The sequence below is a fragment of the Heloderma suspectum genome, chromosome 8 (assembly GCF_057233095.1).
Source record: "Heloderma suspectum isolate Gila_16-S chromosome 8, 16-S_ref, whole genome shotgun sequence".
Lineage (NCBI taxonomy): Eukaryota > Metazoa > Chordata > Lepidosauria > Squamata > Helodermatidae > Heloderma > Heloderma suspectum.
Genome location: NC_139465.1, coordinates 37,593,489 through 37,609,069, shown reverse-complemented (window position 1 = coordinate 37,609,069; position 15,581 = coordinate 37,593,489). Strand labels below are relative to the sequence as shown.

Here is a 15,581-nt window from a genome sequence, read left to right as displayed (position 1 = left end):
ATCCACTCTGCACGTAGAAAACTAGCACTTCAACTAAAGAACGTCTCTATCTGATCTGCTACATTGCCAAGGGCAAGGAGGTTTTTAAAAATATATATTTTGTTTCATCTGGGGAAACATTCAAAAATGCAGTTTTCCCCAGCACCCACCTAAAGGGGTGTGGCTCTGACTGGGCTGTACCGTGCAGCTATTTAGAATGTGTAAGTCATATTTTTTTCTGCAAAAAAACCTGGGTGGAAATAGAGTCAGCCCCTGTTAGCTGCAGGGTCCATGACCTTGTGACCCCATGACTCAATTAATAATTTCATGGTGATTGATTGATTGATATCAGCTTTGATATCCAAGGCAGCACACAACATGGGCTGCAAAAGAATAAAAATACGAACTTAAACTAACATCAACACCCGCCCCAACAAAATAAATACATATATAACACAGCTAAGTTTCTCTAATAACAGTGCCAAATTACAATCAAGCCGCCACTAACCCAAGACCTCTTCCCAAGTGCCGTCCTTTAGCCATGTGCTAAAAGATAGCCAATATCAGAGATATGCGCTCCGTTTTTTGCCTGGCTCTAGCTAAAAGTCTGGCAGCCACATTTTGAACCAGCTGAAGTTTCCAAAGAAGTCTTCAAAGGCAACCCCACATAAAGAGCATTACAGTAGTCTAGATGCTACTATGGTATGAATGACTGTAAGAATTTATCTCTATGGAAGAAGGCTTAATGGGTAAGTCCTTTCACGCTCGGTGGCACTTTTGGGGCCCAGAGGGAACTTCCACAATGGTAAGAGGTTTTTCTCTACTTCCCCATTTTTATTAAGAATGTCAGAAATTGGTGGATACAGGAAAGGGGAGCTTTTAATCTGACACTTCTGATTCCATCAGCAAATTTCAAAATCTCAATGCTGACGGATCAGAGAAACATGAAGATATCAGTCTTTGCTAACTCTGGCTTATTTATATCACCACAGGAAATCATTTTAAGCAAACAAGCACTTACTTTGTGAACTTCTCGTGTGCAAGAGCCCTGAAATCAAACACAGAAAATTATGAGTGATTTCCCTCCCTTTTCTTCAGGCAGCTCTTTCTAAAATAATTATGCGTACATGGATTCAATAAATGTCAAGAAACAACTTCATTCTACGAACACCGTAAACAAGAATGCACAAAGTATTTGCAAGAGAGGAATATGGGGAAAGCACTTTTTAATAATGTAAAACAGCCGTCGCTAACTGGGCGCCCTCCAGATGTGTTGGATTACAAATCCCAGCATCTCCACCCAGCATGCACAATGGAGGGGATGATGGGAGGACATCCAAAGCATCTAGATGGCATCCAGTTGAGGAAGGCTGATGCAAAATAAGGCTGAAGCAGAAGCATATCTGATAAAGAGGATTATGGATAAAAGAACACCTAACAAGAGGACTCTCAGTTTTGAGGACTTATTCATTTATATCTTGCCTTTCTTCCATGACAGAACTCAAGGTGGCATACGTGAGGGTTCAAGGCAGCCTTCCATCCAGGCATCAAACAGATCCAGACCTGCTTAGCCTCATCAAGGTTGCTTTGTATTATCACCCTAATCCGTGTTGGGACTAGGGATGCTCAAGGATTTCGGTTGGTCCACATTCTGAAGCAAAGCAACCTGATCTGCACTTCGCAGACTAACGTGGGGATTGAAACACAGCTATCCTTTGGATTCCACAGTTCTCCGAATTTTGCGATGCGACTCCTGGCTTAATATACATTTAGAAATGAGTACTTTGAAAGCACACAGGCTTAGAGATGCATATTTTGTAAGAAAATAAGTTCAAAAATACATATTTAAATGTGCATTTTCATGCAGAGTTTAAAAAACCACAGAATACTGTGGAAATGGGACAGATGGACTTATGAATGGACTCATGAACAGGGATGGGTGAGAAATTTGCTTCCATTCAGTTTTAATATTATCAAAATTCACTAATTTCTCCTTACACGGGATGGAAATAACTTGAGATTATAACTTGACACTGAAGTGGGAGAAAGTGAAACAAAAGTTTGTCCATTCAGGCCCAAGGCTTTGAGTGCTTTGCTCTTAAAAGTCTGGCTTTGAATCCCTGTATATTCCACCACTTTAGTACAGCATTAGGGTTGCCATCTCTTTCTGACCAGCTCCTCATCTTTAACAGCTATATGGCAGGCACTTACACCATGGTCCTTAAGGGGAGTAGCTGTATCTATTGAATTTAGCTGGTGCAGATGGGTGAGAATTTCATTTCAGTTTTTTTATTAGAATTTACCAAATATGGCAAAGTTCTTCAAATTCAGGAGAGAAAGAACTCAAGATGTAAAAAAATTCAAATGTGGAGAAAGCAAAACGGACAGATTTGCCCATCCCTGCTTATGAATGAGCACATGCAAAAGTTACACGGACCAAACGCAGACTGAGCCAATCATCGCTAATTATAACACCATCCCATTTACTGTATGATCCTTGACTTAGCTGGATAACTCATGTGGGGAAAGAAGGGGAGAAAACATCCAGTGCATGAGAAACCACTGTTACAACTTGTTACAGAAACAAGCTGTAAGCATGGCTTGATACCAGGTTGACAATTGTCATCCCAAAGTCCCCTTGAGGTCTGAAATACATTACTGGGCTTGATACAACCCTTTTTCTCGTGCACCTGGAATTTCCTCCCTTCCTTCCATTGGGATTGGTGCTTTCCTGTCTGGGATAACCCATGTGACCAATCGAGAAAAGAACATGGCACCAAGGCAGCAAGAGCCAAGAAAACCAATGGTGCTGGAAAAGGGGCAAAAATGCCTATGTATTCTGTGTGTGTGTGGGGGGGAGGAATTCTACCCGGTCAAAAGGGGGGATTTCTATACGAAAACTGGAACTGGAGAGTATCTGCCTCGGCTCTAGTTCAGGTTACATGTTCTAAATTCCAGCAGCATGACAGAGATTGCTTCAAGAGAATACCCCCTGGTAAGAAGGGACACATTAAATTTTCCAACGGTGCCCTCTTTAGCAGGAAGTCAAAGACATATCCCTGTCCCTTCCATACAGAATTAGCTTTCAGATTATGGGTTTTTAAAGGAGCCTAGCAAAGTTGTTTGTTGCTAGCAAGTCAAGTGAACAGATGAGGGACTATCAGGCCAAGCCAAAAATTAATGGAAGCAGATTTTCTATAGTAATATTTTTTTGGAATTCCTGCCACAGGAAAGGTTTGTAGGCCAGACATTAAGATCCACCAGGCTGGCAGGCACAAGAGACTAGGCTTTTTCAGTGGTGGCCATGTCCCTGTGGAACTCTGTTCCACATGAAATACATGTAGCTTGTCCTTTATTTGTTTTTATGTGGGCCTTGGAGACCTGGTTATTCCAGGCTGCCTTTAATGGAATGATTGATTGATTGATTGATTGATTGCATTTATACCCCGCCTTTTTTCCTCTTGCAAGGAACCCAAGGCGGCTTACATTATCCTCCTCCTCTCCATTTTATCCTCACAACAACAACCCTGTGAGGTGGGTTGGGCTGAGAGTGTGTGACTGGCCCAAAGTCACCCAGTGAGCTTCCATGGCCGAGTGGGGACTAGAACCCGGATCTCCCAAGTCCCAGTCCAACACTCTTGCCACTACACCACACTGGCTCTCCAATGAAATGGTTGGTCAATTGTTTAATCTTCTGCTACTTTTAAAATGTTATGTTAAATGTTTATACTTTTATGTATTGACTTTATTGTGTCTTGGGTGTGCTTTTGGCTTGCAAAGGTGGTGTATAAATACTTAGATAAATAAAGGAAAAGCCAACATTGAAATTAATCTACAGGGAAATGCGGTCATCGAAGAAGCTAATGGAAACTTTCAGGGCCCAGTGACAAAACTGCACACTTGTAAACAGGATTTTCTGCTCTATCTAAGTCCCAGGTGTGTTCATTAATTGCACTGCAATTAAGCCAAGGTCACATCTAATTAGTGCAGCACATTAGTGAAGCAATTAATGGTCACCCTCCTAGAGTGCATTGCATCATGATACTGATCTCCAACCCACCCTGGCTCCTTTGCTAGAAAAGCCAACGCAGGTAAAATGATGCTAGGTGCTTCAACATCTCCCCAGCCTTTCTGAAGCGCACGTCACTCATGAAAGCTCAGCCTTCCAAGGCACCAGGCCGCTGAGGGATGTGATAAGCTGGCAAATTGGACAATTATAGGCTATAATGCTTGCCCCTCTGAGATCTGCATTTCATAAACACTGGTGTCATTAATAGGTTTCAGAGGGACACTGTCAGCAAGTCTTTCACTGCATTCAAACGCTGCTTTTGCAACTGTTTTTTGTTGTTATTATTTCAATGGGGCAAGCTTGACCCATTTTACTTGCTTGGCACAATCACTTTGTTTGTTATTTGATCCTATGAGACAATTGATCCTGTTCACATCTTACTTTCTAGGATATAATCTCAGTCTAGTAGGACTCTTGGACAAGTCAGGTTCTTTCCTGCTGACCCCCTCAACAGGTGGAGAAAGTAACCATGAAAGGTGCTTTTCTGGAATTAGGCTGAAGATAAGATAACGAGAGAGCTCAGAGTGTGTTCTTCCAATATAATTCAAACCTTCAACCCTGAATTGTCAGACAACACCAGTAAACAGAACAGTAGCTGAAGCCCTTTTGGCTAGACTCATCCCGCTGTGTCTTCTTCCTGTCCATGACTCCTTCCTTGTCTTCCATGTCTGACTTGGGAAAGCAAGGGAAGCACCCCACAGGCAAAGGACGCAGCGGGAGCAATTGACAGAGCCAGCAAGAAGAAGCACAACTGAACAGCTTCAAACAGCTTCTGATTCAATGATATATCTGGTAATTTAGGTTTGAGGGTGGCCTCAGAGTTGGGATAGACAAATCTGTCAACTTTAGTTTCTCTAAAAAAAAGTTTGCACGAAGATTCATACACATCTGTGTGTGCGTTTCTCCTAATACATGCATTTTTGTATGCAATTTTGCCTGATATACTCATTTTTGCAAGCCATTTTCCTAATATAATGCAGTTTTCCCTAATATGCGCATTTTTGTGCTCACTTTTTGACTGGAGAACTCCACTGTAAGCTTCAGAGAAGTGCGAATTTCAAAGGGCAATGGAGTTTTGGTTTGCATATTGGCTCAAAAGTGTGAAGTTAAGTAAGTTTGCAATGAAATCCAGACTAAACGAATTTCTCTCCCCACCCTCCCCGAATCCCTAGCTTACAGTGCATGTGAAGAATGCCTCCTGAGCGCTCTCTAAATATTTTGGCATGAGATGTTCTGGTCCAGTCCTATGAGGAGCTGGTGCTGCAGCTGACATTTCCCCTTAAGTTTTCTTCCTTAAAACTTGTGCAAGGTACTTATGGATTTATTTTTGCTCCTTGAGTTTTGAAAAATTCCTGCCATACGCTACAAAACTTAGCAAAGGGTCTATTTCAATCTTCCACTCAAAGTCTCCAGATCTGACTGACATTCATCTAAAATTCTGCCACAGAAAAAGGTCACAAAGTAATTTGCTGCCATGAACTTACTCTTTGGGGAATGGGATGGGTTGAAGCAAACTGGCGAGAGCTGGTCTCCAATCGTCATAGTCTGATCTGAAATTAGAAAAGTGGTATTAGCCCAGACCCAATGTAGAATCCACTGTTTATTTGCCCTTCATTTATCATTCATTTACCAGGGCTGGTGCTGGACTAAATGCTCCCCCACCTCCAGGCAAGGAGTATCTTTGGTGTCCTCCTCCATTTGTTCAACTTTTTCCAATGTGTTCAATTTTTTATTGCATATATAGCACATTGCATGACCGAGGCACAATTTGCACGTATGTTTTATCCCTGTTGTGTAAGACGATAAATCTGCATGCATGGATCTGACACCCCCCCGAGTATGGTGACCTAGACAGCTGACTGTGTATCCCGCCCGTAAATCTTGCCCTTTCTACAACCCCAGGGACAACAGACAACTTAATCACCAAAGCAGCCTTCTACAATGTGGTGCCCTCCAGATGATTAGGACTACAATGCCCAGCATTCCTTACCATTGAGCATACTGGCTGTGGCTGGGGTCAATGGGAGTTGGTCCAAAACATCTGGAGGGCACCAGGTTGAGGAAGGCTGCACTAAGGTACTGCTCCTTTATGGAGTACACCTTGCTCCTTTTATAGTGGTCAAGGTAAGCTGGTACTCACTAAAAAGTTCTTTGCACACACAGAGACCACAGCACTGGTGTGCAACAACTGGTGTGCAACAACCCAGAATGCAAGAGTGCACAAGATAACAAAAGAATTAGCCTGCTCTGAGAGGAAGGGTTCCCAGCGCAATCTTCATTTGCTTAAAGCCAAAGGTTATCGCAAAACAGGAGAGAAAAAAGGAGAAACCTCCAAGCAAATACACAATAGGGAATCAATCAAACAATATCCACCACATACACACACACAAATAAAATTATACCTAATTCCATCTAATTTTAAAAGCAGCTATTGCAAATAATGAGACTTGGTACGTTACATATTGTTCTGGTCAGCTAAAAGCATTCACATTTTCTCAAAATCTGGCATCTCAGGACAAGAAAGAAAATAGGATGAAAATCTCTCTCTGGGTGCTCTATACAATGGGCAGTCCAAAAAATAATAGCAGATATCCTCCATCTCCCACTGCCCACAGATGCAGAACCATTGGTCCCATGGGACTTTAAGGAACCTTCCTTCCAAACAACCAGTAAGCATAGTTTGAAAACGCAGTTTGGTGAAGGCTTTTCTTAAGGTCATGTAAATATGGGGCATGTGAACTATCCACACCTTTGCATTTGAAAACCCACCATTGAGATCTCCTGTTTGAGCAAAGAGAATGTAACAACAATAGAAGCCCTATTCAGGTGTTCTGCAGCTGCGCAGAATACACGTGTGAGAAGAGGGAGTGCTGCCCCACCCACCCTCCTTGCGTGTTTTCATCGCCCTCATGGAGGGCAACTCTTAAGAGGAGAGCCTCCTGTATCTGTGGAGGGAACCCTGATTTTCCAGCGTTCCCAATCATGTGGAGAGCTCTCCTCTTCAGAAAGATGCTCTTCAGGACTAGAGGGTGATGGAAACTTGTGAAAAGGGGACAGGGTTAGAGCGCTCTCTCTCCTCATGCATTTATTCTATATTATTATTATTATTATTATTATTATTATTATTATTATTATATCGCCCATCTGGCTGGTCACCCAGCCACTCTGGGTGATGTACAACATACAATAAAACAGTTTAAAACAATAAAATTCTACAATAAAAACATTTTCTAAAATACCCTAACCCACCCCAAATGCCTGCCTGAACAACCACGTTTTTAATGCACAACGGAAGCTCATTAAAGAGGGGGCATGACGGAGTTCCCTAGGGAGGGAGTTCCACAGAGTGGGGGCCACCACAGAAAAGGCCCTCTCCCTCGTCCCCACCAGTCTAGCTGTCCTGGCTGATGGGACAGAGAGAAGGCCATCTGAGACTGATCTTGTTAAGCGGCCTGTCTGGTGCTGCTGGAGGCGCTCCTTAAGATAGGCTGGGCCGGAACCATATAGGGTTTTAAAGGTCAAAACCAACACCTTGAATTTGGCCCGGAAAACAACTGGTAACCAGTGCAACTCCTTCAGCACTGGAGTGATGTGATCTCGCCGGTGGCTGCCTTTAATCAGGCGAGCCGCCGCGTTCTGTACCAGCTGCAGTTTCCAAACCATCTTCAAGGGTAACCCCACGTAGAGCGCATTACAGTAGTCTAAACGAGAGGAGACCAGGGCATGTACTACCGATGGGAGCAGATGGTCGGGAAGGAAGGGGCGCAGCCGCCGTATCAGATGGAGTTGATACAGCGCTGTCCGGCTCACAGCTGACACCTGAGCCTCCATGGACAGCTGGGAGTCCAAAATGACCCCCAGGCTGCGGACCTGGTCTTTCAAGGGTAGCCGTACCCCATTCAACACCAGGTCAACATTCCCCAACCTTCTCTTGTCTCCCACCAAAAGTAACTCGGTCTTGTCAGGGTTCAGCTTCAGCTTATTCCTCCCCATCCAGCCACTCACCGTCTCCAGACATTTGGACAGGGATTCTACAGCCAACCTTGGTGAAGATTTGAATGAGAGGTAGAGCTGCGTGTCATCCGCATATTGATGACACTGCACCCCAAACCTCCTGATGATAGCCCCCAGCGGCTTCACATAGATGTTAAATAGCATCGGGGAGAGGATGGAACCCTGTGGCACCCCACAAGTAAGTGGCCGCGGGTCCGAAACCTCCTCTCCCAGAGCTACCCTCTGGTACCTGCCGGAGAGGAAGGACCGGAACCACCGCAATACAGTGTCTCCAATGCCCATCCCCTCCAGGCGGTCCAGGAGGATACCGTGGTCAACGGTATCAAAAGCCGCTGAGAGGTCGAGGAGAACAAGGAAGGAGCATTCACCCCTATCCAGAGCCCTCCTCATATCATCCACCAAGGCGACCAAGGCCGTTTCTGTCCCATGCCCTGGCCTGAAGCCCGACTGAAATGGGTCTAGATAATCAGTTTCTTCCAAGTGTGCCTTCAACTGCACCGCCACCACCTGCTCAATCACCTTGCCCCAAAATGGCAGATTTGAGACTGGGCGAAAGTTGTTCAGAACCTGAGGATCCAAGGAGGGCTTCTTTAAGAGCGGTCTTATCACTGCCTCCTTGAGGGCTGATGGCATCACTCCCTCCTCAAGGGAGGCGTTCACCACCGCCCTGATCCCCTCACCCAGTCTCTCTCTGCAGCCCATAATGAGCCAAAATGGGCAAGGATCAAGTAAGCAGGTGGTCGGCCTTACAGATGAAAGCACCTTGTCCACTTCATCAGGAGGAAGAAGCTGGAACCGATCCCACAAAACCAGTTTGCCACAGGCCGCCTCCTGCTCACTAACTGTATCCACAGCGTGCAGAGTAACACACCTAATCTGATCAATTTTATCTGCAAAGTGCCTTGCCAAGGCCTCACAGGACGCCTTAGAATGCTCCATTGGTTCTGGATCCACAGGACCAACCAGGCTCCGGACCACTTGGAACAGCCTCCTGGGACAGCACTCTGCAGACGCGATAGAGGCAGCATAATATTCCTTTTTTGCTGCCTTCACCGCCACGTGATAGGCTGAAGATACAGCTGTAGCCCGTGTCTGATCGTCATATAGCTACAGAACACCTGAAAAGGGCTAGACTATGCTCACAAGGTAACAGGAGTGACAAAAATATTTGGCACCACAGACAGGACACTAGAAGTAAAAAACTAGATTTCGGGTCCATGCTAACTTAATGAAGGGGGGACACCTTTATTAAATTAACTAAAATAGAGACAACAATGGATGATGTTAACTGACAAAAGAACAATTAAGACATTATTGGGACTACTAAATAGTTGCTGAACAACTTAGAAGTAAAATTGTCCATATAATTTGATGACTATCCTTCTCCTTACTAGAAGACTTGAATATAGGTAAAGTAACCCCAAGGTTTGTTTGTTTGTTTGTTTGTTTTTAAAGGATCCAGAAAATTATGGACCTGCCAGCCACCTCCTGCCTCTGATAAGCTTAGGGAAAGCATTATCAGATCTAAAACTGTTTTAAACATTTGGAAGAACAAGCCTTCCTGAGGAAAAATTAGCATAGTTTCAGCAAAGCAAAGACTTTCCTCAACAACCTTATATTCTTTGGATGCAGTAGGGATCACCTGGTAGACATGATATCCACAGATGTTCAAAAAGCTTTTGATAACACCCCTCACCAAAGGCTCCTACACCTTCTATGTGGCCATTCTTAATTGATGGAACTCCCTTCCCAGGAAGAGCCATTTTGCCCCCTCTCTGATGGCCCTGTGTCATTGGTAAAGACCCCCTCCTTTTCCCCCAAGGCAGCTTTTGACCAGCCGAGTTCCCATTATTTAAATGTTATATTTTGTTTTTATCTGCTATGCTTTTGTCTTCTAGCTTGTATCTTTTATTTTACTGCTGGAATGCTGCTGATGGTTTTTAAATATGCCATAAGCAGCCTTGAGCTTTTTTTTTAAAGGGTATAAATACTTGTAATTAACAATAATAACAATTAAAAACCACCGCCACCATCATAAATTGAAGGTAAAGGAGGGACCAGAGCTCAGTGGTAGAGCACCTGTTTTACATGCAGAAGGTTCAATCCCTGGCTTCTCCAAGTCAGGCTAGGAAAGAATCCTGCCTGAAACTCCAGAGAGCCACTGCCGGTCAGTGCCGACAATACTGGGCTAGATGGGCCAAGGGTGTGACTCAGTATCAGACAGCTTCCGATGTCCCAGGTTTGAGCCCTGGCATTTCCAGTTAAAAGGCTGAGGTGACAAATGGTAGGGAAACACTTTTGCCAGAGTCCCTGGAGAGCCTCTCCCAGTCAAAGCAGATGAAGCTCGGCTAGATGGACAAATAGTCTGACCTGTTATAAGGCAGCTTCCTATGTTTCCACGGCGAAGTCTAGAATGTTCACATGGCTCTGAGCTCCAGCACCTCTTATTCCACAAACTAAGCATGACTCACCATTTATATAGGAGCCATCAATCTATAGCAAGAAGCAGCCCAGGTGAGTGCTTCTCTTCCCCCTGCCCTGCTGCCCCCCGCCGCCAAAAAACAAAACAAAACCCTAGTCAGTTAGGTCTGGTTCATATTCCTTCATATTCCTAACCATGCAAAAAATAAAACAGATTAACAGCGGCTGTGCATCTCTCGCTGTGCAGTCCTATCCGCCAAGTTCGTGGAAAGCTTGTAGTCTGTGCAAAGGCTCCCTGAGCAGCCGCGTGCCACCCATGGCCGGCTCTGTTTCCCGGCTTAAAACTTGCAGCATGCTGGCCTACGACTTTAGTCAACCTCAGCAAAGTAAATGAGCCCCTGACCAGCATTTCGTTTTCTTTTGCCTGAGGCTCACTGCTGCCCTGGGCCCACAGACCCCACCAGAGGCCTTTTCCCTTCCCAGTGTCATCTTTCGGCTCGAGTGGAAAAGCTGCCCTGCAGGTCACATAGAGCCAAAGCAATCCCAAAATGTATCAGCACCCAATAAACATGGCACTGAAGAATTCACTGAGGGTATTCAGAGTGTGGGGCTGACTTACTGGGGAATGTGGCGAAGGTGGGGCAGAGCCGAAGGAGGATCTAAGGAGCCAAGCTCCCTGCTTCCGTCTGCTTCTCTACAAAAGAAACTGAGCTGGCAGTTTGGTGGGTGAGAACTTTTTGAAGCTCACCTACAGATGGATCGACTGATGAAAAATATAGACAACTTCTCGGCATTATTGCTCCCAAAGCATTACACAATTAAACACTTACAGAAAACCTATTAATTACGATCAATGTCAAAAACAACTGAAAACCAAAACCAACTCAAATCAATATAAAACCACCAACAAAACAGAACAAGGGCAGCAGGGGAAGCGGGGGTGGGGATCAAAAGCAGGACAAAACAGAATGGTCTTCACTCGTTGGCAAAAACAATACTAAAAGGGGAGATGGGAGCAACCTTGTGCGAGGGCAATGCTGGAATTATAGGCAAAATGGCTTTTTGTGGAAGCCAGCCTTGCTTCCAAATGGGGTAGTGCTTCAAGCAGGGCCTCAAGACCTGATTTGTATCTTCCAGATGGATTTAATCAGACGCCTGATTTAAATCTCCATATGTAGGAACCCCACCAAGATATAGCCTTCGATAGCAATCCCCTAGCTCAGCTTAGTAACGAATGCATGCCTTTGAGAAACTGGGGAAAAGGAGAGATTTATTTATTTCTCCAGCACCGAACAGCCGAAGCTCTCTGGGCGGTTCACAAAAATTAGTATATGCATTTTTATGCATACGCATGCATAAAATCAACGATCAATGCAAAGAGGAGCATCCAACAGCGCTGCTCCAGCTCCACTGGTCCCGTTCTGTTCGCAGGACCCTCCGCTTGCGCGGCAGGGCTTTGCAGCTTTAAAAATAACCCCAGAAGTGAGCACAAATGCTAGTTTCTGGATCGGGGCAGGTCAGCGGAGCTGCTTCTGTGTGTTCTGCTGACTTGACCATTCTGTGAATGAGCATTTCTCCTCGTTTAGAGTTATTTTTAGACCTGCAGAGCCCTGCTGCACAAGTGGTGGTTAGGGATGTACGGATTTTGTGAAATCCCCTCTGTCTGCATTTCCTGGATTGTCAGGTGCCTTTCGTTCCATCGTTTGCACATCGCCAATCAGGGTTTTTTTCCAATTTCTCAAATTTGCAGAAATTCGCACTTGCAAACATTTCCAAATCCCCCAAAATGTGCACATACCTCCCCCAAATGCACATTTTCATGCTTTAGCCTATGGGGGAAATGCGCATTTTCAGCCAGTGTTTTTTTTTTCTTTTTTTAAATTTACGACTACTTTATTCTATGGCTAAATTTGCATAAATTTCCAGAAAGTAAAACAAAAACAAAACAGTTGCAAGTCGGTGGAATCCGGTCTGCTTTGGAATCTGTGGGCTGGATTCCTAGAAATCAGGAAAAGCCGGTCTGCTGTGAAATCTATGGTTTGGATTCCCAGAAATCTGAATTCATTTGATTCTGTTGCAGATTTCTTCGACCTCCCTAGTGGTGGGTCCCACATGTGCATGGGCACAATAGGGTAATACCCAAACTACTTCCATTCCACTCCACTCCATCCCTCAAGTACTACAGCAGGATGTACTTCAGGCATGATCCCCTGGAAGCCTGGTGTAGCCTCAGAAGCTACTATAGTTGCCCCCTGGCCAATCTTACCAAATTTTAATCCACGGATATGGTAAACTGTTTGCCCAGATGTGCTCCACATAAGGAGAACAATGTTTCCAAGTTGGAAGAGAAAGGAGGAAATCCCTGTTTTAATGTTACATCGCTCTTTGGGGCTTTGCATGTGATGCTCTAGATATGCCCAACAGCGTGCGTTCTGTAAGTGTGACGCCCTGGCCGCTAAATGGTGGCAACTTTTTTTATGGAGCCTGACCGTGTGTGTGTGTGTGTGTGTGTGTGTGTGTGTGTTTGGGATAGAGGTCATTTTCTGTGGTAAAATACACTTCTGGTTCCCAGTGAAGGCTGGTGGCTCCAATGTCAGTGGAGTGGTGAACCCACTCCTGTTTTCAGTCAGAACCAGTCAGAATTCTAAAGGAGATCTCCAGGGTGCAAAGTTCTAGTTCTGACTGAAACCTGGAGCAGATTCACCGCCCCACTGATATCGGAGCCATCAGCCTCCACTGCTGGCTACCCTGGTTGGGAGCCACAGCGAACCCTGAGGATACAGGAATGGGTCATCCTTGATAGCAGAGGACAGACAAGCTTTCCCCAACCTGGTGCCCTCCAGATGTGTTGGAGTAAAACTGCCATCATCTCTCAACCAGTCCTGGATTGCAGGACCCCACCTTGGGCTTTCTGCCTCATAAGCATTAGGCACTCCCTTCAGAGAATTTCTCACACTCCTGGGGAGGCTGATATATGTTAAACTAAAAGCAGCTACGCAGAGCTGGACGGTGTGACAAACGACACATCTGGGTTGGCCCTCAGCCCGTGGCCATCCTATCACGTGGCAGCAGTTTCAATGAATTTCTTTATGTGTTGGGGCTTCCTTTTGACTTCCCTGACTCTACAAGCAATTTCATGGGGTGTTCTAGCATGGAGAGAGAGAAAACCTCTCTGTCCACTTTCTCCACACCATGCATACTTTTATGAATCTATATCATATCAGGTGCTTTTCCCCAACCCCAAGGTGCATCGGCCCAAACACCTGAGCTTTTCCTTCTAAGAAAAATGCTCCAGCCCCTGGATAATGTTGTTTGTCTGCAATGTCATAAGCGCATAAAAAGAGCCATGCTGAATCAGACCAAGGTCCACCTAGTCCAGCATTCTGTTCACACAGTGGCCAACCAGCTGCCCACAGGAAACCCACAAGCAGGACATGAGTGCAGCAGCACCCTCCCACCCAGGTTCCCCAGCAACTGGTGTACTGAGGGGAAAAATGCATATATTTTGCCAATTGTTAAGACTAATACTTCTGCCTTCCCAACCCCGTAGCTTCCGGGAGCTTCACCACAATCTTCCATGGACCACAAAGGAAACCTGTGCTAATCTTCTTGTTTGAAGGCCCAGTGGGGCCTCTCGAAAGTTATATCTATTCTTTTTTATAACAAAACAAAACAAAAAAGAAATGAAAGAGGAGATCACTCCGCCAGCACTTCCCTCCACTCAGCCCAACCCAACCCTGCAAGTAAACTTCCCATCAGCATTCACTTTGAAAGCAGACAGCCACAAAGCAGGGTGAAACTGAAGGTCTCTGTAGTCAGCAACGCTAAAATACAGCCCTTAACAACAGCATTAAACAGGGAATCTATCTGCAATCCATACATGGGTGTGAGGGTGCTGTTGCACTCATGTCCTACTTGTGGGTTTCCCGTGGGCAGCTGGTTGGCCACTGTGTGAACAGAATTTGCTGAGGGTACTGAATCAGATCCCAAAAAGATTGAACATATATACATAAGAAGAGTCATGCTTGATCAGACCAAGATCCATCTAGACCCTTGGTCAGTTCCAGCATGGCTTCTCTTATGTTCTTATATTCAATCTTTTCAAGATCTGATTCAGCACTCTCTGTAAATGACAGGCAGGCAACTTAGATAATAAGATTCTTAATGCAGTATTAAGCTGACAACACCTCCTGGGAATAATTACAATAATAAACTGGAATTATTCAAACCAAATTATGGATCGTAGGGCCTCACCTTGGGCTTTCTACCTCGTAAGTATTAGGCATTCCCTTCAAAGAATGTCTTAAGCCCAAACAAATGTGATAGTTATTCTAGGCCTTATCTGCAAGGGAATCGTCTTGGATACATGTCTACTGAAAAGTAAACCCCATTGAATTCAGTGGGGTTCACTCCCAAGAAATAAGTCACTTTGAAGCCATGAACAAAGAGCAAGGGTGGGCAGATGTGAAGCCCACGGGACTACTTTGGTTTCTTTACCAGAATTCTGAGATCCACCAACCAGATCTTCTGTCTCCCATAAGACTAGACACAATGGGGGTCATCCAATTAAGCTGAATAGTGAGAGATTCAGGACAAACAAGAAGAACAGTCTCTTCACACAGTGCAGGGTTAAAATATGGAATTCAGCCCCACAAGGTGTAGTGATGGCTGCCAAGTTGGACGGCTTTAAAAAGGGATTAGACAAATTCACGGAGGATATGGCTATCAATGGCTACTAGACACGATGGCTATATATCATCACCAGGATCACAGGCTGTGTGCCTCTTAATTAAGGCTGCTGGTGAACATGGGTGGGAGGGTGCTGTTGCATTCATCACCTGCTGTGAGTTTCCCATGGGCATCTGGTTGGCCACTGTGGGAACAGAAGACTGGACTAAAGAAGCCTTTGGTCTGATCTGGCACTGCTCTTCTCATGTTCTTATAATACAGCTGAATGAACTGTGCCTTGAAAGGTAGAATACCTTTCAGTCTTTGGAAGAAGCAAGGGAGAGGGAATTCTCCAGAAAAGTCTCTAAGAGTTTTCCCCTTGATAAAGACCCGTGTCGAAAGGCATTGGGAAGTCCATTGGTGCAGCTGT

At 44.9% G+C, this 15,581-nt stretch overlaps 1 protein-coding gene across 3 annotated transcripts in view; it reads right to left on the bottom strand.

Annotated features, from left to right (window-relative positions):
* The window catches only part of CMIP (c-Maf inducing protein), a 224,990-nt gene that overhangs the window by 21,632 nt on the left and 187,777 nt on the right, over positions 1-15,581 (bottom strand). For all 3 annotated transcript variants that reach the window (XM_084811985.1, XM_084811986.1, XM_084811987.1), the window contains 2 exons: positions 5,533-5,598; positions 1,001-1,027 (listed from right to left, as the gene is read on the bottom strand). In XM_084811985.1, coding sequence (XP_084668111.1) covers positions 1,001-1,027; positions 5,533-5,598 — 93 coding nt within the window. The remainder of the gene's footprint in view (positions 1-1,000; positions 1,028-5,532; positions 5,599-15,581) is intronic.